The sequence below is a fragment of the Phoxinus phoxinus genome, assembly GCF_949152265.1.
Source record: "Phoxinus phoxinus genome assembly, chromosome: 12".
NCBI lineage: Eukaryota > Metazoa > Chordata > Actinopteri > Cypriniformes > Leuciscidae > Phoxinus > Phoxinus phoxinus.
The window spans coordinates 6,565,112-6,588,455 of NC_136887.1; the positions used below are offsets into that span (position 1 = coordinate 6,565,112).

Here is a 23,344-nt window from a genome sequence, read left to right on the forward strand (position 1 = left end):
ATTAACTCAACCGAACACATCCTATATGAGAATAATCGGATATGTATACGCAGGCAAAATATTACAACTGCACAAAATTACTCAAATGCACAAGTTGAAGTTGTGCTTGTCAGAATGTGTATCTCCTATTGTGGATGCGATCCTCTAACAACACACTGAAATATGGACAAAGATTTTTCTCATTATAATGTAAAGTATAAGACATCTCTTGCACTTTACTGTATTTTCATCGGCTTATGGCGCTTTTCCACTGCATGGTACGGTACGGTTCGGTACGGCACGGCACGCTTTGGCGCTTTTCCACTGCATGGTACGGTACGGCTCGGTTCGGTACGGCTCACTTATGGCGCATTTCCACTGCATAGTACGGTACGGTACGGCTCGCTTTAAATGGTACCACCTCTGTTGAGGTTCCAAGCGTACCGTACCGATACTAAACGTGACGTAAAAACACTGCAGATCACTGATTGGTCAGACAGAATCGTCACTTCAGCGTCATTGTATTTGCAACACGACACGAGACATTAAACCCGCTAGATTTAAATAGCCAGACAACAGCCAACGCAGTAGCAACTGTTTTTAGAGTATTTACTTGACAAAATAAGTTAAAAAAAAATAAAAGAATAAATGGCTGAATCGTGGTCAGTAGACGAGGTGCAGACGTTCCTCTCGTTGATTGCCGCCGGACCTACAAACAGTGTAGGGACAAAGAGGCGACAACTATTAACGATCAGTCCCACCCACGAAACGGTACTAACTGCAGTGGAAAAGCAACCGAGCTAAAGCGAACCGAACCGTGCCGTACCGAGTTGAGTCGTACCACGCAGTGGAAAAGCGAAGCGAGCCGAACCGTTCCGCGCCGAACCGTACCGAGCCCGAACCGAGCCGTACCGAGCCGTACCATGCAGTGGAAAAGCGCCATTAGTGATTCCAGGCATCACTGTAGTGTATGCTTTCAAAGCCATTGCTTCACTTTAGTTCTCCGTCATGCTGTCCTTACGGTAACCAATCAAATCTCAAAGTTCCGCACAAAGTGCTGCTATGACCAATCAAAAAGATAAATAGATTTTAAATTTCATGAAAGATCATCACTGGTACTCGTGCTCATCCCTAGAACACAGGCTTCAGGCACTGTGCAATATACAATATGCTAGTGTTTGTTTTTGAACATAGCAGTCATTTGTTTGGCAAATCCGCTTTGGTGAATTGCAGAAATGACAATTTTAAGATATTTGTAGCAAAGTCTTTCTACCAAATAATTTTTTGGCTTTGTTTTTTTCTAAGTATCAGTGTGAAAACAGGCAGCATGAGCCTCTCACAGTCCTAAGAGCTTGTTTACCTGCTCAGTTAATCCTCCGGGGCTAATCTGAATGCAGGATTTGGGGTGCTCTGGCATGCTGGGATAGAGGCTGCGGGCACTAAACGTCTAAACCCTCTCAACAGGTGTCGGTTCTGCCGTGGAGGGTGGAAGAGGTCGTGCGGGAACCAAACTCTTCCAGGATTTCCAGATGCTCAGCAGAATCTGGACCCATCCGTGGTGCCTCCAGCTGGACTATATCAGTAAAGAAAACAAGGTGAGGGAATAAAGACAAGCGGACTGCAGACTTCTCTGGAAACACAACCTGAGGGAATTTACTTAAGGGAGAACTTTTCCTAATATCATCGCTTTCTGTGCACATGCAGGACTAAAAAAATGACTAGGGAGCCGCATGATGTTCTCTAGGCCGCACATTACATGGTTCAAGTGACCCAATCCCGAATTTTTTTCTCCTCCCGTGTGGCACAGATTGGATATGACCCATGAACGTTTAAGCAAGACAAAAGCACATGGATTCCGATATTCTCCGATCGATTTCAGGCCTCATTCACATTAAATAAATCGGATGCATTTGCGTCTGCCATGTGAGTGGACATATCGGATATTCCTGTAAATGCGAGTCTTGCGTAATTGAAAAAAAAATGACGTGTATATAGAATAACAAGTGACATCTTTTTAATGCCCAGGCTGCAACGTGCTTTCTTCTTTTTTTCCCTCTCCGCCAATGTTTTGCTGAACTTTAAGATTGTGTGGAAAACAGTTTTATTATCATTTCGTCTGTGTCCATTGTGTCACGTTCCTTGTTGTTGTTTCGGGAAGTGTAAATTAGGGGTGGTTAATCTGTCTGATTTCCCGATTCGATTCGATTACGATTATTGAAGTCCCGATTCGATTACAGTCGATTTTCGATTATTAACGATTCTCGATTCTCGATTATTGATTTTCCATTTCACAACAGTAAATTCACTACAGTAAAAATCACAACAATAACAAATTATAACAAACTTCAACATATTCTGAATCTCTATTAACATAAAATACGGATGTCCACGCATCACATGTTACAGCTGTCCTACCCGCTTTCTTCAGTGATTCCATGACTTCGGTTTTGGTCTTGTTGTAGAGTGTGGGGATCGCTGTGTCTGTAAAATATCTCCGAGATGGGATGTTGTATCTCGGCTCCAAAGTGTGCAACATAGCGCGAAAGCCCTGGTTCTCAACGACTGGATGCAAATCCTTGGCAATAAAAGTTGCGATTGATTGTGTAATGCGCTTTGCCCTTTCCGAGCCGGGTGGAAGCTTTGACAATATTGTTTCCACGCTTCAGAGTTCCGTCTTTTGCGTTCCGTCAATATTACGTTATTATCGATTTTCAAAAAAAAAAAAAAAAAAAAAATTTTTTTTTTTTTTTTTTTTTTTTGAAAATCGATTTTTGGCATTTGTGAATCGATTCAGAATCGTCCACGTCCGCATCGCGATGCATCTAAGAATCGATTTTTTTCCCCACCCCTAGTGTAAATGCAGATATCGGATATCTAAAAAAATCAGATATAGTCACTATCGTAATTGGGCATCAAGACCTGCAGTGTAAATGCGTCCTTAGTTTTCAAATAATCACTTTTGCACGTGCTCAGGTTCACATTATCTATCCCAGGTTTATTGTGCTAAGCCATAGAAAACTATAAAATCCATTAGTTACAGCATTTAAAGGGATAGTTCACTCAATAACGTCATAAATAACTCACCCTCGTTCCATAAGAGTTTGGTTAATCTTCGAAACATAACTTAAGATATTTACACAATATAAGATTTATTTTTCAATGAAACCTGGACTGTTTCTGTCCCGCCATTGAAAGTCCAGATAACCAAAGCATAGAAGATCCAAAAAGGTCATAAAGGTGTTAAAAATGTATCAATATGAGCGGTTTAATCCAAGTCTTACGGAGAGACGCAATCACTTTATATGATGAACAGATTTGATCAGGCTTTTATTTACATAAACAAGGATTAACATGCATACATATAAGCACATCAAGTATTATGAACAACACCGAAGCTCAAACTTGCGTGTGTTGCGTGAGAACCAGTGATGTTTGTTCTGGTGCTTGACACGCAATAACATCAATGTTTACCATATGTGATATGGACTATGTATGTGTGCTATTATGTAAATAAAAGACTACATTACATCTGTTCATCATATAAAATTATCATATCGCTTCACAAGACTTGGATTAAACTGCTCGATTTATGTGGATTTATTTGAACACCTTTTTGGATCTTCTACGTTTTGGTTACTTGGACTTTCAGTGGAGGGACAGACATCTCTCAGGTTTCATTAATATGCGTTTTGAAAATGAGCAAAAATGGTATGAGATGATACGTAAACTCGTCCTTTAACTCTTTTTTTTTTTTTTTTTTTTCATACCAACAGGGATACTTCGACGAGGACAGTATGGAGGAGTTCATAGCCTCAGAGACAGAGGAGTCCTCAATGAGTTTAACCTCTGAAGACGAGAAGCCCAAAAGGTTTGAAATGAGCCCTCTCTTCCTTAGCAATTGTCCTGTTTCCTATCTCTATTATGACTGATCTGGTTTCCTAAACCCCCTTACAGGAAGAAGAAACGAGGCAAAGGAAAAGACAAAGGCTCAGACAAGTCTGACAGTGATGAGCTGGAAGTGATTAAGGAGTGGAACACCAGCTCTCGCGGAGGAAACCCTGAGGGGAGGAACCGAGCCGAGCCTGTGGAGGAGGGTATGACTGACACCATCACCTCCTCGGATACCAGTTCAGGTCCTTGCACACGGAGCCAGAAATTTTCGTATTCGTCTTTTGGTGGCTCTTAATTGTGAAAAACACTGTTTGCTACGGATGCTAAAAGCACAGAAAATCGTACCTGATTATTTTATGACGGACGAAAGTTTCGGAGGCAGTGTGTAAACGTTATTGACTAAACGTGAGGTCGTATTTATTTTTTAACGTGAATTTCGGACTCAGTGTGCAAGGACCTTTAGGCAGTGTTATTATTGCTAATAGTGGTTGATTTACTTTATCACTGGCTACGTTTGATGGCTCAATCGGACTGAAAAGCCTTCATGTAAACACCTTAATCGATCCGAATTAAATTTGATCGGATTGAAAGGGGCGGTTTATTCCTTTTCTAATCCGATCAAGAGAACACGATCAAAACACTTGATCGGATTGAAAACCGAAACTGAAATGACTGCGCATGTGGAATGACGTTGAAATAGCGTAATGGCGTATGACGCATGAAATGAGCTGTTGTTCCTGTTGATTAAAATGCCGTTTACGAGTATGAATAAAGTTCCGGGACGAGTGTCCCGTCTTTCTAAAATCCTCCTTTCACTCAGCGTCTGTGAAGTGGAGCAGGACAACGTCCCACCACTCCTCGTTCTTTCGGATTCTAATCCACAGATGCTCGTTTTCTCCAAATTATGACCAGAAATGGATATTAAGTCTGCTGTTTAAATTAAAGAACTGTTGTAAAGTTTTTCTTGATCGAAGCAGAGACCAGTGAGACAGTTGGGATCGCGTTCAGAAGTTGTTATTTATTGAACACGGCTGCGGGTTCCAAAATCAGTCTAACTCTAATACAGTATTGCATTGTAGTTATATACATTTCAAGGGGGAGGAGACTTCTGGGGGTGGAGCGACAGCAGGGAGGAGTTGATTCTCTCTAGTGAAAAACCTGTATTGCATCTGGATTGCTCCAGAACCAATCAGCATATAACACTCTATTGTATTGCTAATCCAATCATCCTGACTTGATTGCTCAAACCTTAACATTATCATAGAGACAAAGGCACAACTGTACCTTGAGCTTAATGGCCAGGAAGTGCATAAAGACAAAAGCTAAAGTCCGACACCTGAATTGCTTGACTTAATCTTCATCTATACCTTAAATGCTAAAATCAGTATTCTTCAACGTGATGTTTAGGTAAGAAAGCATATTTGAAGTCGACTCTTAAAATTTGTTATCCTTCAGAACCAATATAGGAGAATAGTTATAATGCGCAAACAGCGGGAAACTGTATATTTGCGCATGTCAAAAAATGTCAAGTGACATATAAACGCGCACATTAACCCGATCACTTTGTTTAGTGTTGTGTAGGGCTGTCACTTTACGTTCGAAAATTGATTGCACAATCGATCGGACCAACTAACACAAGTTTCGAACGGCCTTCTCTCGCCGCGCGTCCAGCTCGTCACGATACGCCCGCAGCGAACGCGCGTCACACAGCGACTGCAGGTTCTGACAAACACGCATAACAGTAAATTATAGCCTGATATTATAGGTGAAATTTGTTTGACATTTTTAAGCACTGAGTAATATTAATTAAGTACATGTACTTACTATAGGATTAGGGTAGGATTAGGATTTGGTTGAGGGTTAGTTGCATGTAATTATGCATAATTAACTGTTAATACTATTGTAAGTACATGTAACATGGACACTGTAAAATAAAGTGTTACCTAATGTTTTTCATTGATGTTATGGTAGTCCACTCTGCTTATTGCTTTTCAAGAATGTTGCACTCCTGTTTGTCATTGTGCACAAACTTTACGCCAATAAATCAAAAATATTGCTGATTTGTGCGCATGCTTCTCAAGCGCCCTCTTTACGTTCGTCCTAATGCCTGTTAGTTGTCCGTGGATTTTCCTATATTTGGCGTTGAAAATGGAAACGTCTTTAGACATGGAAAATGAATGAGTTCAGTCCGATTGAAACAGAAGTTGTGCATGTAAACATAGCCTAATGACCCAGGTGATATATTTTTATACAGTTAGTTTGATAACAGTTCACACGTGTGCAATTCCACAAATTAATTTTTAACACACACACTATTTACAGTTAACAAAAAAAATGTGCGAAAAAAAGTTATTCATTAATATCTTGGTAGATTTTTAACCTGACTCAAGTCACAATAACTTCTGGTCCCTTTTTATGATTTTTCTTGTGCTGAAGGTTTGGATCTAATGGCGCTTTTCCACTGCACAGTACCAGCTCGCCTTGGCTCGCCTCACCTCGACTCGACTCGCCTCTGTTTGGTTTTCCACTGTGTAAAAGTTGTACCAGTACCTGCTTCCAGGTACTTTTTTTCGTATCACCTCCGGCGAGGTTCTAAGCGAGCTGAGGCGATACTAAAACGTGACGTGACACACGGGAGACTGCTGATTGGTCAGCGAGAATCGTCACTATTCACTGCGCCATCATTGCACGCGCCAGACGGAGTATCCTGAATAACCCCGGCATTTTTAAATAGTTTTGCCAGAGATTGCGTGATATACCCATTACTAATATTATGTAAAACAGCATACACTCGATTTCCTCCATTGTCCTGTGTGTGTGGGTAGCGGGTGTGTGTCGCGTCGCTATGACGACTACCAGGTACTATTGTGGAAGTACTATGCAATGGAAAACGGAGCGAAACGCGAGCCGAGACGAGACGAGCTGAGACGAGCTGAGTCGAGTCGAGCTGGTACTGGTAATGGAAAAGCGCCATAAGATCCCTGTCTTCTGCAAATATAGTCCTAACAGTGTGTATATGTGTGTTTTCCTCAGTTCGGGCCCCGTCACACTCCGGTCCTGGCAGCCCATCACCAGACTGGTACAAAGAGTTTGTGACCGAGCCAGATTCAGAGGTGCTAGAGCATTCTGGGAAAATGGTGCTGCTTTTTGAGATCCTCCGTATGGCTGAAGACGTGGAAGATAAAGTGTGAGTTGTGCGTTGTCATAGTCGCATCAGCTCAGGACTCATTGTCTTCAGTGTCATGTGATCATGTATGTAATGATTGTGTGCTCAGGTTGGTGTTCAGCCAGTCTCTCATTTCTCTGGACCTCATCGAGGATTTTCTGGAGTTGGCAGGCAGAGCCAAAGAGGAAGGGAAAGTTTCACCGTACAAAGGTTAGACATGCTGGTATTTAGTTAATTATTGCACTTTCAGCAATGTTTCCCCTCAGCCTCGAGCACACTGCTTTATAAACTCTTTTGTTTTCAGGGTTAGTCTGACATCTATGCCACTCAAAGTCTGCATGCTTTTCATTCTTAATAAACTCTCTTGCAGTTAACAACAGTATATTTGATTTACTATTTTGTGCAGTGTACATAATTTTAAATTCTTACCATGTCATGAACAAGAAATGGTCAATGAGTCAATCCATGTTTCCAAAGAAAACTATTTTTGCTTATTTTTCTTTCAAATTCGTTTTTCTTCAAATTTTGGTTTGCTTCTCAGTCTTTCAAAATGTAATGAGTGTCTCTGCCTCTTAAACGACTTTCCCTTTTGACTGATGTCACATGCTAAGCTGTTATTAAATAGCCAAGCATTATTCCAGTATTTTAGGTATGCTAGTATTTAATAGATTTAAATATTAATATACAGTAATAGATGTTTTTTTTTTTTAAACGCCTTTGGACTTTGTCTTGCTGGTGGGATTATAATATAAACTTCTAATATTGTTCCTTATTTATGACTTCATATGGTTTGTACAGTGGCCCATGTGTTTAATAGGAGTTTTCTGTTGTATGTTTATGGCCAATCCTGCCATTTTATTTGAATTATATTTGCTGTAAATTTAACATTGATTTTAGCAAATAAAAAAGCAAAGTGAGCACTGATCTAGTGAGTGCAAACTGTGGTTACATGCGAAAACGTATATTTGCGCGCACATCTGACTCAGATCTGGGTTAAGTGTCTGCAGAAACACGCAAATATGCGCATGTAAATATAAAGCCTCTGGAATAAGGTCATGGTCCTAATTAAACCCTCGCAGCTGTTTTTACTTTCATTTTGAAAATGATTAGGCCTTTTTTATTTTGCAAAAAAATGTTTGCTTAAGGCTTTGCAATTTGTAATGAAAAGATCACAGAGGAATAATTGGAAACATATTGAAATGTTAGGTATGAACACGAGTGTGGGAGGCCACAATATTAGATGCTGAACACGAGACTTTGCCACCTATGTAGGGTGCATACTTTCCCCAGAGCTCTTCATGTACAGCACACACCCTGCCAGGGTTCCCACGGGTCCTTGAAAGTTTGTTATAAACATACATGTTTAATTTCCTTAAAAAGTGCAAGAAGTTTTCTGGAAAAAATTCCATATTATTCCGTGTTATTTCACCAACACTTCGTGGCCTATACACACTAGCTTGCTTGATTTACGTTAGTTACGCGCATTTACTCGTTACGTTAAGTGTTTCCCGCGTGAGGTACTCTGTGTTGTACGTTGCCATGACGTTCACGCGCGCAAAACTGTAACAATGCATCTTGCAAGGTAACATGATGTAACCTTACTCTCACTTGAAACGTGTCCCCACATTAAATTCTTTGCGTTTGAGGGTATTGGACATGGAAAGTCCTTGAAAGCTTCTTAAATGTGAAGTTAACCAAGGTGTGGGAACCTTGACCGCTGCAGAAAACCTTTGCTAAAAATGGCTTGTTAACTGGCTGTGCTGTTGTTCTTCAAGGTGAGGGCAAGTGGTTCAGAAACATTGACTACTACCGCCTGGATGGTTCCACGAACGCCTTGACCAGGAAGAAATGGGCAGAGGAGTTCAATGACACCAGTAATGTTCGGTAAAAACACTTTTCCCTTTGAAGTAGCAAGCAGTGGATCCGTTCCTCAGTTTCCAACTAGTGTCAAGCACTCTTGTTCTTGTTCTCCACAGGGGTCGATTGTTCCTCATCTCAACCAGAGCTGGTTCTCTCGGGATCAACTTGGTAGCTGCAAACAGGGTCATCATTTTTGATGCCTCATGGAACCCATCCTACGACGTTCAGAGTATTTTCAGAGTCTATCGCTTTGGTCAAGTGAAGACTGTGTTTGTCTACAGGTTTTTGGCTCAGGTGAGAAAATATTTGGATGAGTTTATTTGTTGTTCATTTCGATGTAGAAAAATCCACACGTTTATTTACCGACAGGGCTTTTGAATGGAGAGTTAGTTGAGAGACTCAATTAACACGTTGCTAAGCTAGTTATATTTTTATATGCACTTGTTTTCTGATTCTGCAACAAGCTTGGCTAATATTTTCATCCAAGAGCATACAACTCTCTGGGATTGCTTTATCTGCAAAGCATGACGGCATCTCAGTGATCAGATCTGTTATGTTTTTTGTTTCTAAAGGGAACCATGGAGGATAAGATCTATGACCGGCAGGTCACCAAACAGTCGCTGTCCTTCAGAGTGGTTGACCAACAGCAGATTGAACGTCACTTTACGATGAACGAACTGACGGAGCTCTACACATTTGAGCCCGACCTGCTGGACGATCCCTCTGAGAAGAAGAGCAAGCGGACCACACCCATGTTGCCCAAGGTGAAAACCACTTCATTGGTTTCATTTCTCCAACAGAAAACATATTGGTGTTTTGCCTAAATTTGTCAAGTCAGATTTATTTGTATAGAGCTTTTCACAATACACATTGTTTCAAAGCAGGTTAATAGAAAACCAATATGTTAATGTTTATAATATCTTAATATCTTCATGACTTATAGTTGCGTTTAGCAGTTTAGAGCTGGTTGATAATATGATCTACATTTTGCTTTGATACAAGCAATCAAGCAGTTGCTATATGGCTTTGTATGAGTGTACTGTATGAATGTGAATAAAGTTGGATTGAATATCCAACTTTATACATAAAGCTTGGCGATAATACAGTTTACATTGTGCGACAATATAAACAATCAAGCAATTTGCATCTGTCATTTACAGTTGTTGTAACCCCAGTGAGATCTTGTGTGAAAAGTAAAAAAAAATATATATATATATATGTAAATCTGTGCTATATACATCTTAGCCAGTCAGTATTGTAAAGTGTGACCAAAGTCTTGGCTGTTTTATGTCATCAGTGAGCATCCACCCTGACACCGCCATTTAGAGACAAAATTAAAATCTCAAATTAGACTTGCAGGTGGACAGAGATAATGGACTTTTCTGAGCAAACGTGAAGTAAATTTGGTAGTATGATTATAATGTGACAGAAACATTACAAAGCAATCCGTTTCTCTTTCATATCATAGTTTATATCTGAACACCTTTCGCACATACCTTTTTTTTTTTCAATCTCTGTGCTTCTAATGGGTCTTCATTAGTCTGTTTGTCTGAGCTTGTAGTCTTGAGCTTGATGCACGATTGATCCAAGACTAGGTACGGAATAAATCTTTCTACGATCCCCACAATCAGAATCATTTGTGCACTCGGGCTGAAGTCGAATGCTCCTGGCCTGTTTTGTTCCTTGCACGTTTCCTTTTGATGTTCTCAATGGATGAGACACTGTTATTTACTGGCTTCCAAACCATTCGGCATTTTTATGTTGGATGCGGATTGGAAGAAAAGTGCTCTGCTCTTGTCTTAATAGTTTTGTCCCCTTTGTGCACCTGTGCTCAGAGATAATAACAGGAGAGAACCCCTGAAGATTTTACAAGACCACATTGGCCTTCGATTGTGCATCTAATCATTCACAACAGCTCGCAGCTGCACACAGCTACCTCTTGTGACCCTTGTTTACTGAAGAGCTTTATATTGCAGAACCGGTGATGCTGGGATCCTGTAATTGGAGGCAAAGGCATCTAGTACACCAAGTCACCTTTATTTATATAGCGCTTTTTACAATACAGATTGTTTCAAAGTAGCTTCACAGAATATAATGCAACAAAATTTGTTTCCAGAAGAAAATAGCGTCACATTCCAGCTTAAGTAAGTTCAGCGATGGTTAATTTTTGTTGTAAAAAAATAAATACATTTAGTTAATTTATATATATATATAGCTAGCTAGCTAGCCACTCTGGAGAAACCAGTAATGTCATTGTCCAGCTAAGTTCAGTTCTCATATAATGGTGTCAATGCAGGCAGATCAATAATATTGTTGAAAATTTAATAAAATTAAATGCACCAAATGTGTCTAAAAGCACGCAACACAGCAGCTTAGCACAGAAGTGTTATGATGGCTATACGACCCCCTCATCTCTCTGCTGAATAGGGGTGTCACGATTCTCTAAATCCTCGATTCGATTACATTTTCGATTCTAAGGTCACAGTTCGATTCGATTCTCGGTTTTTACTTTCTTTTTTTTTTAAAGCACAGGTTGCTATGCCATTTTTAGACCAGACTTTTATGCATAATATCTGACCTTTGTTCACAATGTACCACACTACATTGTCAAATTTAAAACATTTATTAAGAACATAATGTAGCAATAACTTATTTCAGTCAATTGGAAACTACAACAAAATAACCTGCGATCTAGTTTCTCTTTTGTAACTGCAGTCTTCTTCACAGAAGATGACATTCAAGTTCACAACAAAACAAACAAACAAACAGTGTACACACACACACCGGCGGCGCCATTCGGCGTCTGTCTACGGCGCCCAGCAACGGCTCAGGACCTTTGTTAAATTAATCCTGCCGCGCCACAGAGCGCCCGGTGTGCGATACCTCGAGTTGTCATGGACGCGGCGCTTCTCGTCCGGTGTGTGCGATACCTCGAGATGTCATGGACGCGGCGCTTCTCGTCCGGTGTGTGCGATATCTCGAGTTGTCATAGACGCGGCGCTTCTCGTCGGGTGTGCGGCCCAGAGAGGAGGTTGACTCGCAGCATTTCAGCACGCGTGTTTTTTTTTCATAGACAGTAGCCTATATAAACGGGTTTTTTCCGCTTGGCAAGCCGACCGAACGTAACATGGGGGCGTGGCAGCATCGACGATTCCATTTTTTAATTCGATGATCGAGATTTGATGACACCTTACTGCTGAAGTCTCCCTGTAGTTGATGTTTGAGAAGCTTGTTCTTTATCAAGCGTTTAATCGGAGATGAAGCCCACCCTTTGCACACAGCAGATGACCACATTCGGCCATATGTGCACCAGAATGCAGCAAGTCAGCTGTTATGGATGGGAATCTGCTGCCTGTAATCGTCTGAAGATGAGTCAGTCATCCCTCAAAGCCTGTAGTCATATCTCTATTTCTCACAATGCCCTCGCCAAGTTTATGGAACACAGGAAATATTTCTAAACTTGGCAGACCTCTACCCATCGCCCTTTTCCTTACCTTGTGCATGTGTCTGTCAATGCCTTGATCCTTTTTTAATAAGCCAAAAGAATATGACACTTGCACTTTTTTTGTAACCACTGTTACAAAACCACTTTTGGACTGAGAACTAAGAGGTGTTGCACTATTAGCTAATATAATTTTGAATAACTAAGCTACAATTCTATTTGTACATTCTCAATTACATTATTAAAACCTTACAGCGACGACATAATTTTGTCAATTTATCGTACATCACAAACTTTAATTACCAAAAATATAATATTTAGCTGCTTTTGCATGCAACCCAGTTACTACATTATTCCCCCCCTCCATTAAATGAATGATGAATAAAATTGTAACATCATTTGGATTCTTTCTTAAAGCACAGTGGGAAGTAAATTCATAAAATGTTCCCACATTTTAAAGGCATTGTAGTGTTTTCTGCATTTAATCTCAACCATTCAAGGCCATTGCCAAAAAAGCTTTCGAAATGTTTTTTTTTTTTACCACTACCAAATATTGTTCGTAATAAAGATGATCCTCAGTGTACAATTTTAGAATTTAACCTAGGATGTTTTTAATATATTTCAGTTGTTGATTTAATTGTTTTTAAAAGTATTCAGGCATGTCCTCAATTTGGTAAAAGGGCTGAAGAAAAAAAAAAGCTCATGAAATAAACATAAAACGACTAACCACATAATATATTTAGCTTGCCTGAGGTAGACATTTACTTGCCCACCGCTAATACAATTTTTGTTTGTTTGTATAAGTATTACACATTAAAATTCAAATGAAACCTGATAGTAAAGTTAACATTTCCTTAAAAGCCTCGAGGATACAGAGTATAAGCAATTCCCTCTGTAATAGTACGCTATAAACTTACTCTGATCTAGCGATAGCAAAGCTCCCCCCCAAGTTACTGCCCTGTTACTTTCCCTAGTGTTTCTGGGAAGACTCCCCCCACCCCCTCTCCATCTAAAGCACACAACCCGCTTCTGAACCTGTGTGCCGTTTCTGCTCACCCAAACATCATGCCATCATGAAGGCCATCTGTTACGCTGATTCACTATTTAGTCTCTGAAGTTTTCAAAGGAACGCTGTAAACCTCCCCCGACCTGATGAACAGTCATTATTCCAAACCCCTTTTAGGATGTTCTTTTGCTTTCCAGAGAAACTAATTGGAGACAAAGGAAGCTAGCGGACTTCCACTCTAATGACAAAGAAGAGTGCTTTGGCCCAGACACAAGAGCCACCCAGCTTGGGGTCTGGCCCTGCCTCGGGCTCTTCGGAGGCCCTTTTATAGAGCTGAGACCCTTGGGCAGACTCGAGTGACACGGTCGGGTCGGTGTGTACACTTCCCAAAAGTGGTCCATCGGTGGGAAAGTGGTAATTTGCTTTTGCTCAGGCTCCCCTGCCGACTGGCTCTCGTTGAGCAAAGGAACAGACTTTAGTTGAGGTAATTAGGTGCAGGAACCGGCCTTAATAAGTCCCCCAGATGTTCCTTAAATGAGTGGTTGCCTTCAACCCTCCATTTTTAGATATTTGCCCCAACTTGGATGAAAGACCTGAAGGTGTGAACTGCAGTACGTCGTCGAAGTTCTCACCTAAAGTCCTCCGATTTAGTAAACAGTAGAAAAGTTGTATAGAATGATATTCCTGATGGACATCTGACATGCGGTCCTGTGCCAAACATCAAGAGCTCTGCTGCAGACGCAGACTGTTTATATCAGGGCACTGAGGTTATGTGTATAATTTGTGTGCAGCTGTAGAGTACGTTTTGCCTGGCTAAGGTTAGGTATTACAAATATCTCAATCCTTCACATTCCTTGAGTCTCTTGCCCCGGACCCCTTGGTTTCTTTGGTTTGTGCACCTGCATGTCAAACGTAGTGTCTTGTGAAATCTGAGGCACGCATTAGGCTCTTCATTTTAAAATGCTAGGTACGATTTTTGTTCACATGGATGCCCATTTTCAGATCACAAAGGTCAAGTTTCACTTTTTGTTAAAAAATCTGAACAGGACATCTATAGTTTAACAAAAAAGAAACTCTTCTTCCACACTTTTCCCGTTTCTTTAGCTTTTTTTATGGCTGTAGCCCGTCACACTTCTATTTTCCCTGTCTTTCTAAATAGCGTACAGCAGAAGTTTATAGCTGTGGTAATGAGAGAAATAAAACCGTGTTTGTGAATATGGATTGCATTTAATATAAGGCCGCATGATCAAAAACCTTAAGAGGCAATTGGGCAGAAATAGCTGTAAATGTGCTGAAAATTATTTAGTAGGAAGCCAAATGGCAAGAAAAAGGACCTTGTGACTTTGAACCTGATTGCGTTTTTCACACCAGCAGCGTTCATCTGGGACTGTGTCTTAAGTAAATTGCCTCTTGTTTGCCAAGTCGTAAATGTATGTAGTTGAGCAGAGCTCTTCAAGTTTATTTTAATGTTCTGTTTCACCAGCAGTGATTTGGGAGCCGTGTCTAGGTTTCAGCTTTCTATTTTAGGAAAACTTGCAAGAAACATACCTACTGCTGTCAGCCTTTAATTGATAGCTGTTAAAGCCAATTTTTCAAAAAAAAATGTCGTGCAGAGAGCAAACAAGCTGTCAAGTAATGCATTAAGAGTGCCACTGTTCAGGCAAAACTTAAGACGGTTTTGCCAGAAAGCTCTTTGCATAACAGTCTTGATAGATTATGAGTAGAACTGGCCAACATGAACGATTGAAATGGTGCATAATTAGACATATGATGCAAGTCGTGCAACGAAAGGTCAATTTTCTTGAACAATTTAGTAATGAACAATTCAAAGTGCCAAGACACAACCAGTTCTGTCAGTAATATCGATTTGCGCTGCTTAGGGAATGTGTCTGGAAATGTAAGTGATTGGTGCACCTTCTAACTCAGTTTCTCGGTGTATCTACATTAAGTTATTTTGTCACATTTAAAGCTGGGTTAGGACACAGTGTATAAACACTTTTTCCAGCTAGTGAGAGAATGCACATTAATAGTTCAAAAGTAACTTGTATGTCAGTTTACTCAAGCTTTGTTATTATTGTTATGGGGGTCAACGATCTGTTTTCAAAAGGATGTATGGGCAACAGCACAAAAAAGTCAAAGACTCACAAGGAAATGATTTCTGTGGTTGTGAAGTGAAAAGGCGCTGTGTTCAGACACGGGCAGATCGACTGCTCCTCACCTGGGGCTGTATTTATCCTTGCAGAAGTCTGGCTCAAGCACCTCCAAGCTTTGATCAAAAGCAAAAAAGCCCCCCCCCCCGTTTCACTTCCTGTGGGATCCCAACTCCCAATTTCCCTGAGAAAAGAAAAAAATCTGCAGTCTGCTGATTCCCCCATTCCCCCACCCAACCTATTCCACGTCCATGCATGGAGTAAAACGATATCCTTTTCCTAAGCCGTCATTATGCGCGGGGTTAGCTCACATTATGACAATGCAGGAGTTCTTGTTACCGTCATTAGTGCCTTTGGTCGAGATGCACATGTAGGGCAGGTTACGGAGACGGGCGAGACCACCCGCGGAGCTCCAGCCTGGAGATTAATCAGGAATCCCAGAATTCTTTGCTCCCCTGGACGGCTTCACTGTCATTTGACCCAGCGGCTCTGTGACCCATTTACCCAGCTCAAAATTGGACAATGTTCAGATAAGCTCAGGCCCGGGTCCGACCTCTCATGACGGCGAGTGTTTGAAATGTGCTCAAACAACAGCTTCATCGTCGAATTGTCTTGCGCTCTGCACACTTTCAACAAGAGGTCATCTTTTCCATGGAGTCTTTTTCACGTGTGTGATGTATAAGGGGTTTCTCACATGGCAGCATCCAGCCATGTTTTAATTTAGCCACTTAGCCAGAAATTACCATCATAAGCCATCATAGGCCAGGCCTGGCGTGATTATGCTTGCTTTCGCCACATGTTTTTATTTTCCAGCTATCGAAGCCATTTACTGAAAGGCCTTGATGTGGATGTCTCTGTAGCTGCGCTCTCCATTACACTCTGCCGTAATGCAGAAAGCATGGCTCTGTTATTGGTACCTGTCTTACTGCTGTTATCTTTCTTTTCTTGAAATAAACCTTGGTCTGGTTATTCATGATACACTCTTCGGAGGATGATTGAGGTTTTCTCACTTCATTCCTTTGATTCGGTTTATCCAAACCTTTTCTGTAGCAATTTAGTAATCAGTCCTAAATATGGAAACGTGAGGCTTTTTCTCTTTGAACGTTAGTCACGATTATGATTAATTTTGTTTTTGTTTTATTTTGTTTGTTGTTGCTGCTCAATCGGGTGATGACGTAACTGTAACGCGTTTTATACTCTGGAGGTGTTTCCAGATCTTGAGGACCTTTTTAATGTAAAGTGCAGGCAAGACAAAGAAAAGCAAACAATAGCTGTAGAGTAATTTTAAACCGTGTTTGTAAGAGGCCTCGATGTGAATTATGCGCCACTCAGGTATTGTTTTCAATAACAGTGTAGTCATGGATACCAGAATTGCATGGAAGCGTCTGAAGTTATTTTAAATGTCCTATTTTGAACATTTGGCTGGAGGCTGTTTCTGTTTTAATTTTAGCTTTGTAGTGCAAACGAACTGCTATTTATTTATATTAAAGAGCGTGTGTTATGAAAACATACTGTAACTTTCGGAACTCAAATCGTATACTCGTGTCTATATATATATATATATATATATATATATATGATGCAAAAAATGACTCATTATGAACCTTTGTAACTTTTTGTCATCAAGTAAATTAATATGTCCACACATGACTGTCCACGTGTACTATTAGTTTATCAGAATCTTAGGTCGTCCAGTTACAGTGAGGTAGTGATATATATTTTCTCCCATATTGTGATGTAAATCTAGGTGTAACGGATTATCGAAAAAGAAAAAATGTAGGGCGGGACATGGTTCTGTTGATGGATTGTTGATTGGATGTTGAGATCTGGGCATGGCATTCAAAAGTGGAGGCAGATTAATATGAGCTAGCGCGGTCAAACGAGGTAAAAAAAATAAACATGGATAAATCGTTCACAATAAGATCTATAACTTGCATTTACAAAATAGATGGGGATTCAGAAATGTTAATTTATTGTTAATGGTTCAACGGGTTACAAAACTCAATGTGATTTGAGTCACAGATAGGATAATTTTTCATATCTGCAAATAGTTCAACCATTATCAAAGACTAAAAGTAGTACAAAGTAAAAGTAGGCTATAAGTAAAAAATAAGATCAAACACTAATTACAAGCATAGATAAATACAATATAACAGTTTGTTATTTAAGTTAAGTTACAAATAAACTATAACAAAGTTAAAAATAAAGTTTAACAGTAGTATTCAGGTACATAGATGTAAAATAACACTGCATAGTGTTCACTATATAAATTAAATATAGATGAATCTGTTAAAGCTGTCTTTTGTTTGATTAACGTAAATTACATAAACAGCAGCAGGTATTTATAGGCTGCTGTCACTTTAAAGGGGTCATGACATGGTTTTTTTAATTTTATTATTATGTTCCCTTAGGTGCAATTATAGTATTACTATAGTTTTTTTTACAAAAAACTTTTAAAATGTAGTGATTTATGACCTTTTCCCACCCTGTTTCTCATCCTCTGATTCAAACAGTCTGTTTTGGGGGTGTTTCCCCTTTAAGAGTTCAGTGTTAACGCCCACTGTTATGATTGGCTAACGTCAGTGTCTATGCATCAATTATTAACGCCCCCAGCCAGAACCTGTGCGGATTCAGCGTAACTGTTTAATAGCGGGTGATGCATGCGAAGCGATGGCTCTTGCAATGATAAAACCTTATATGTTTGAGCCGGAATCAGAGGAAAATGAACCATCACCACAACAACGAAGACTGGATCAGCTCGTGTCCACATGGAAAGTGAAACTATTTTGAATTAATAAAAAAAAATTAACCCGAGACACTTGAAAACGGATTATTGTTGCATAATTATCCTATAGCTTAATTTGCTAACAGTTTAACATTATTTAACTAATTCCAATGAAATGATAGGGTGTACCACGGACAAAAATGCATGCACAGACAGGCCATCTTTGAAGATGCAGCATTGATAAAGCAACATTTTTGATTTTCTATCACATGTAGGCCTACTAGAAAGGCGACATATTTTCAAGATTCTCTTATACAAATGTGTTTATATTAGCCATGGTAAAAAGTAAGTTTGCGTCGTCGTTATTGAGCCCAGAAGAGTCGGCACGGACTTATCTTTGAGCAACAGTTTTCTGGCAAAGCCAAACATCATATTGGGATTTTTTCCTCAAAACAGTCATCCTTAAATGTATAGAACACTGCCGTGACTGGGACGTCCGCAAAAAATAAAGTGCATCCATTTTTCCCTGACGACTGGATCTTTCAGCGTATTTAAAAAGTAGTTTAAAGTTTTAAATACATTACTTACAGTTTGCGTCGTCGATGTTGAGCCCAGAATAGTCGGCACAGACTTATCTTTGAGCAACAGTTTTCTGGCAAAGCTCAAAACAGTCATCCTTAAAATGTGTAGAACAAACGCTTAAACTAACACTGCCGTGACTGAGACGTCCGCAAAAGATAAAGTGCATCCATTTTTCCCTGACGACTGGATCTTTCGCAGCGTATTCAAAGATGTTGTTTGTCCACAGCCAGGAACAGCACATCTGCGGCATCGTAATTTCCCTGTACACAGACCCACTCGCTGTCCGTCGACTGAACACTTGTGAGGCGCGCAGCGCGCGGGCGCGACAATGATACGAAATGAGCGTAGTTGTCTTGCGCTTAAAGTGTAGTTGTCTTGCGCTGGAGGCGGTCTATATGCAAACGCTGGTACGTCACTTCGTACCGTGACGTCACTTCTTACCATGGATCCAGAACGAGCTGTATTTAGAGCTTGATTAAATAAATGATTCGTTTATAATGGGGAGGACGTCTTAAGCTATGAAACTTGCAGGACGTTTTAATGGTACTAAGACCTCTTATATACCAAAAGATCAAGGCAAATTTGGTTTCTCATGTCATGACCCCTTTAAGAGCGAATGCACAGATCCAATATAACGATACGCATCCGATTTCTTTCTCAACCGTTTACTTTCACTTAGCACATAACTGACTGTGTTTACGTGAATACTAGCCAAGACGGTAAACCCACTACCGTAATTATTGTACGTTTAGATCAATAATCGTGGTAAATTATTATCTGTGTGTGTGTATTGATGTAGGATGTTGACCCATCTCTCTCTCCTGTCCCAGGATCCTGTCCTTGCAGAACTGCTTCACAGTTTCAAAGACCAGATCGTCGGCTACCACGAGCATGACTCTTTGCTGGACCACAAGGAGGAAGAGGCACTGAGTGAGGAAGATCGCAAGGCAGCGTGGGCCGAATACGAGGCCGAGAAGAAGGTGTGTAGCCACACAAACCCTTTACTGTTTTATAAATGTAATGATAAAAGATATCATCTAATACCTGCATATCAGTCGGCAAATGTGTTAAATTGTAGGCATGTTACAAGTTTTATTTTTTAACTTGTCTGTCTGTATCTGTCCATTACTGATAGCAGTTTAAGAATGCTTGGTGAGGTAGTTCTCTAATACTCTCACATAATAATTTAGTTATATCATCATAAGAAATGAACAAAAAAATGCCCATTTTAGATATGGACACATTACCATGAGAGAGGTCTAACTGTTTTCATATGTGCTTACATAAAAGTTTTCTAAAGCTTCAAAAGTATTGCTCCTTGTAAAAATAAAGCTATTTTTATAGCTACATAAAGACATTGAGAGCTACCAAAAACCCTTGTTGCTTGCAAGAGTGGTAACAGCTCTTCCTGAACCCATTGAAGCACAGCTTTGCTGAAGTGTCTAGTAGTTCAGAGGGTCAAATCATAATCATAACCCTTACATAAACACAGTGAAACCTGCTTGTCTGATGGCTGAGAGTCTGTGTCCTTTTATATCCAGTCCTGGAATCCTTAGTAGGTTTCAAACTATCGTTGTCTTCAGTTCAGAGACGACGCAGGTCAGCAGCTCATTAGTGGGAGAGAAATGACTGGTAGCTATGTGGGACTCTGACTCTAGTTGAATTATATCGCAAGTGCCTTCTCTTCATTTCTGATTTACTGTAATGATTCCTTTTCAAAATCAGACCAACATCTAGACTGATTCCCCGCTGTAAACGCTACTTCAAAGATCTTCAAAAACTACTTCAAACTGGAAAAAAGCGTCTCTTTTTTTTCTTCAACTTCTGCTGAAAAAAGATGAGATGCGATGTAATCGCAAACATTGTCCGTCTGACATAAATGCACATAGACCTACAGTTAAAAAAACACAGACTGAATCTGCTCTTTTTCCTGAGTACTTAAGCAGTAAAAATGACCAAAATGCACATCCAAGTATTGCAATAAGACCACATGGAAACCGCATACATGGAAACATCACTGTAATTTTAGTGCCCAACACAGGAGCTGTATTTGTAGTCGGCAGTTATACCTGCTGGCTCTCAGCTGTTGTACTGAGCATTGAGACAGTGCAGACATGAGTTTTGATTTGTGTGTGTGTGTAATTCATACCACATTGACACGCACATTCTGCTCTACATGTGATCTGTCTCCTAAATTTCATGTTATTTTTTGGCAAGATGTTTTAAATATGCTTAAATCAGAGTAATTTCATCAGTGAATCGCTTGGCCAGAGCTATTGTATGCAGCGAAAAGAATTCACCTGCTTTTGATCATCTCGCTACAGTCATTTGTGTATTTTGAGATTTGAAGAGTTTTGTGTAATTTGGTTGCTGAAAATCATTAACAATGTCAGAGCCATTAAGGTGGATTTTAAGCAGTCACTTGCTGTGATTAGAGAACCCTATCGAGTTCTGCTCATGATTTAGTTGAAAACAGACATTCAGTGAGCGTCACATTTTGAAAGCAGATTAAAAGAGCGTCAGTTTAGATGTTTTAGTGTCTGTGGTGCAGCTGTGATCCTCTCTGCCGAACACCTGCTCGTGCCAGGTCTGAACACCGGACACTCAGCTGTGGAGTGTGTTTATGAGCTGCGTGCACCAAAGACCCAATTAGAGAGCGGGATCGGCCGCATCTGCCTCGGTAGTTCATTTACACACAAACACAGCCATCCTGCTGACCTTCGCGAGGGGAACGCTGTGTTTAGAGCCGTAAGACAAACACAGCTTGGGCAGGACCCTAACAGAGGTTCACATGGGTGCACATCAGGATTTTTTGGATCCTCCAGTGATTTGTTGGCTATGAATAATAGTTCGCCGTGCGTCTTCGCCAGATCGAAGACAAATCATGTCTAAAGTCGCAAATCGGGTGGAAAATACCATCCAAAAAAAAACGCGATGCTTTGATTACCCTACAGCAGCGCTAGTGTAATGAAGACTGACTTATCTGTCAGGCCGAACCTGATTTGAAGATGTATAATTGGGATACGTCTGTGTGATCAAAGTGCTTAAGTGCTTGAATTTGACTTTTTGATAAGTCCTGGAAAACCCTTAAAAAAACATATTTATGAAGAGGTGCTTGAATTATTGATAGACAATATATATGAAATTAGTTAAAAAAAATTCTATGAAAATATATTTTCATTCAAAATTAATGTCGCAGACTGTCTGATAAACATATAAAGACATTTCGCATGACTACTAATGTGATATTGCTCATATAAATATCCAAGTATATGATACAGTTTTCACTCGTCAGGTCCATCATATATTCATGAATAAAAAATCAGTTTGAATAAGGAAAGCGATATTTTTGTCATAGTATCCTATCAATGGTTTAATGTTGCCACAGTCTTTGCATAATTTGCATGTGCTACACTTTATTTGTACCATTTTGTTTTATTAGTATATTTTTATTTATCCCTTTTTTTTCTTCTTTTTTTTGAAAGATAATAAAGATATTGTTTTGATAAGTGAGATCTCTGATTGTAGTCCGTGAAAACCAAACAAAGTAGTCCTTGAAAGTCCTGGAATTTAATTTGACCGTATCCGTACGAACCCTGAGTTAAGTTTGTCTGGTTCTGTTGGACTGATGGACCCGCTCTGCTGTTGTTTCAGGGTCTGAACCAGCGTTTCAACCAGCAGGCCTATGCTCAAATGGGCATGGGAGCATCCAACTCCTACTTCCCCTTCAACGTGGCCGCCTTGGCCTCCATGAGCAACCAACAGTTGGAGGTAAGTAATGAGCCCCACATGAACGTTTCACATTCCTTCAGCCGGCAGCTAATTGTGACGCGCGTCCTCAGGCAGCGACATTTGGCTTCGCGCTCTGCCAGCTGCTATTTATGTATGCTAGTTATCTCAAATTCAGCGTTTGTTTTAATCTTGTCTAGTGTGTTCTTTGTTTCTTCTCACACTTGATTCTTTCCCTCTATGCTCAAGGATTTGATTAACCAGGGCAGGCAGAAGGTGATGGAGGCCACTAGCGCTCTGAAGTCAGTGCCGAGGGAAGCACTGGAGGACATCATCGGGCAGGTGGTGAGTGACGGGAGGAGGGCGATTGAGGCGGTTCATCCGAAAGACTGCACATAAAGGCTCCGATATACTCACGGCAAAGCTATTTTTCCGTTCCTCAGTGAGGGGTAAAAATAAGTTTGAAATACCTCAGCGGCGGTATATCCTTAGCGAACATCCCAGTGCCGTTTAGTTACAAACATGTGCTTTTCTCTCATAACAAAATAAAAACGCAATAAAAAATCACACCAATGAGAAAGCATCTAATCATAGCGACGTGCATAATTTAGCATTTCGACACTTTATACAAAAGATTGCTTTAAAGCAAGCATTAATTAATCTTTTATACATTAAAAAAAGTGTCAGTGTCTCTAAGTTTGAAGCACAACTTCAATTTCTACTATAAAGCGGCTCACCAATGCGTTCATGTTTTTACACGGCCCGACCTCGACAGAATGAACAGAAGAAATAAAACGCTGTTTTTTCTGTCATG

The 23,344-nt window shown here is 40.2% G+C and overlaps 1 protein-coding gene across 2 annotated transcripts in view; it reads left to right on the forward strand.

The window, feature by feature from the left end:
* Positions 1–23,344, forward strand: part of atrx (ATRX chromatin remodeler) — a 54,732-nt gene that overhangs the window by 25,643 nt on the left and 5,745 nt on the right. For both annotated transcript variants that reach the window (XM_079630229.1, XM_079630230.1), the window contains exons 23-33: positions 1,444–1,574; positions 3,753–3,847; positions 3,934–4,073; positions 6,904–7,057; positions 7,146–7,246; positions 8,812–8,920; positions 9,013–9,190; positions 9,469–9,660; positions 19,632–19,781; positions 22,456–22,572; positions 22,780–22,875. In XM_079630229.1, coding sequence (XP_079486355.1) covers positions 1,444–1,574; positions 3,753–3,847; positions 3,934–4,073; positions 6,904–7,057; positions 7,146–7,246; positions 8,812–8,920; positions 9,013–9,190; positions 9,469–9,660; positions 19,632–19,781; positions 22,456–22,572; positions 22,780–22,875 — 1,463 coding nt within the window. The remainder of the gene's footprint in view (positions 1–1,443; positions 1,575–3,752; positions 3,848–3,933; positions 4,074–6,903; positions 7,058–7,145; positions 7,247–8,811; positions 8,921–9,012; positions 9,191–9,468; positions 9,661–19,631; positions 19,782–22,455; positions 22,573–22,779; positions 22,876–23,344) is intronic.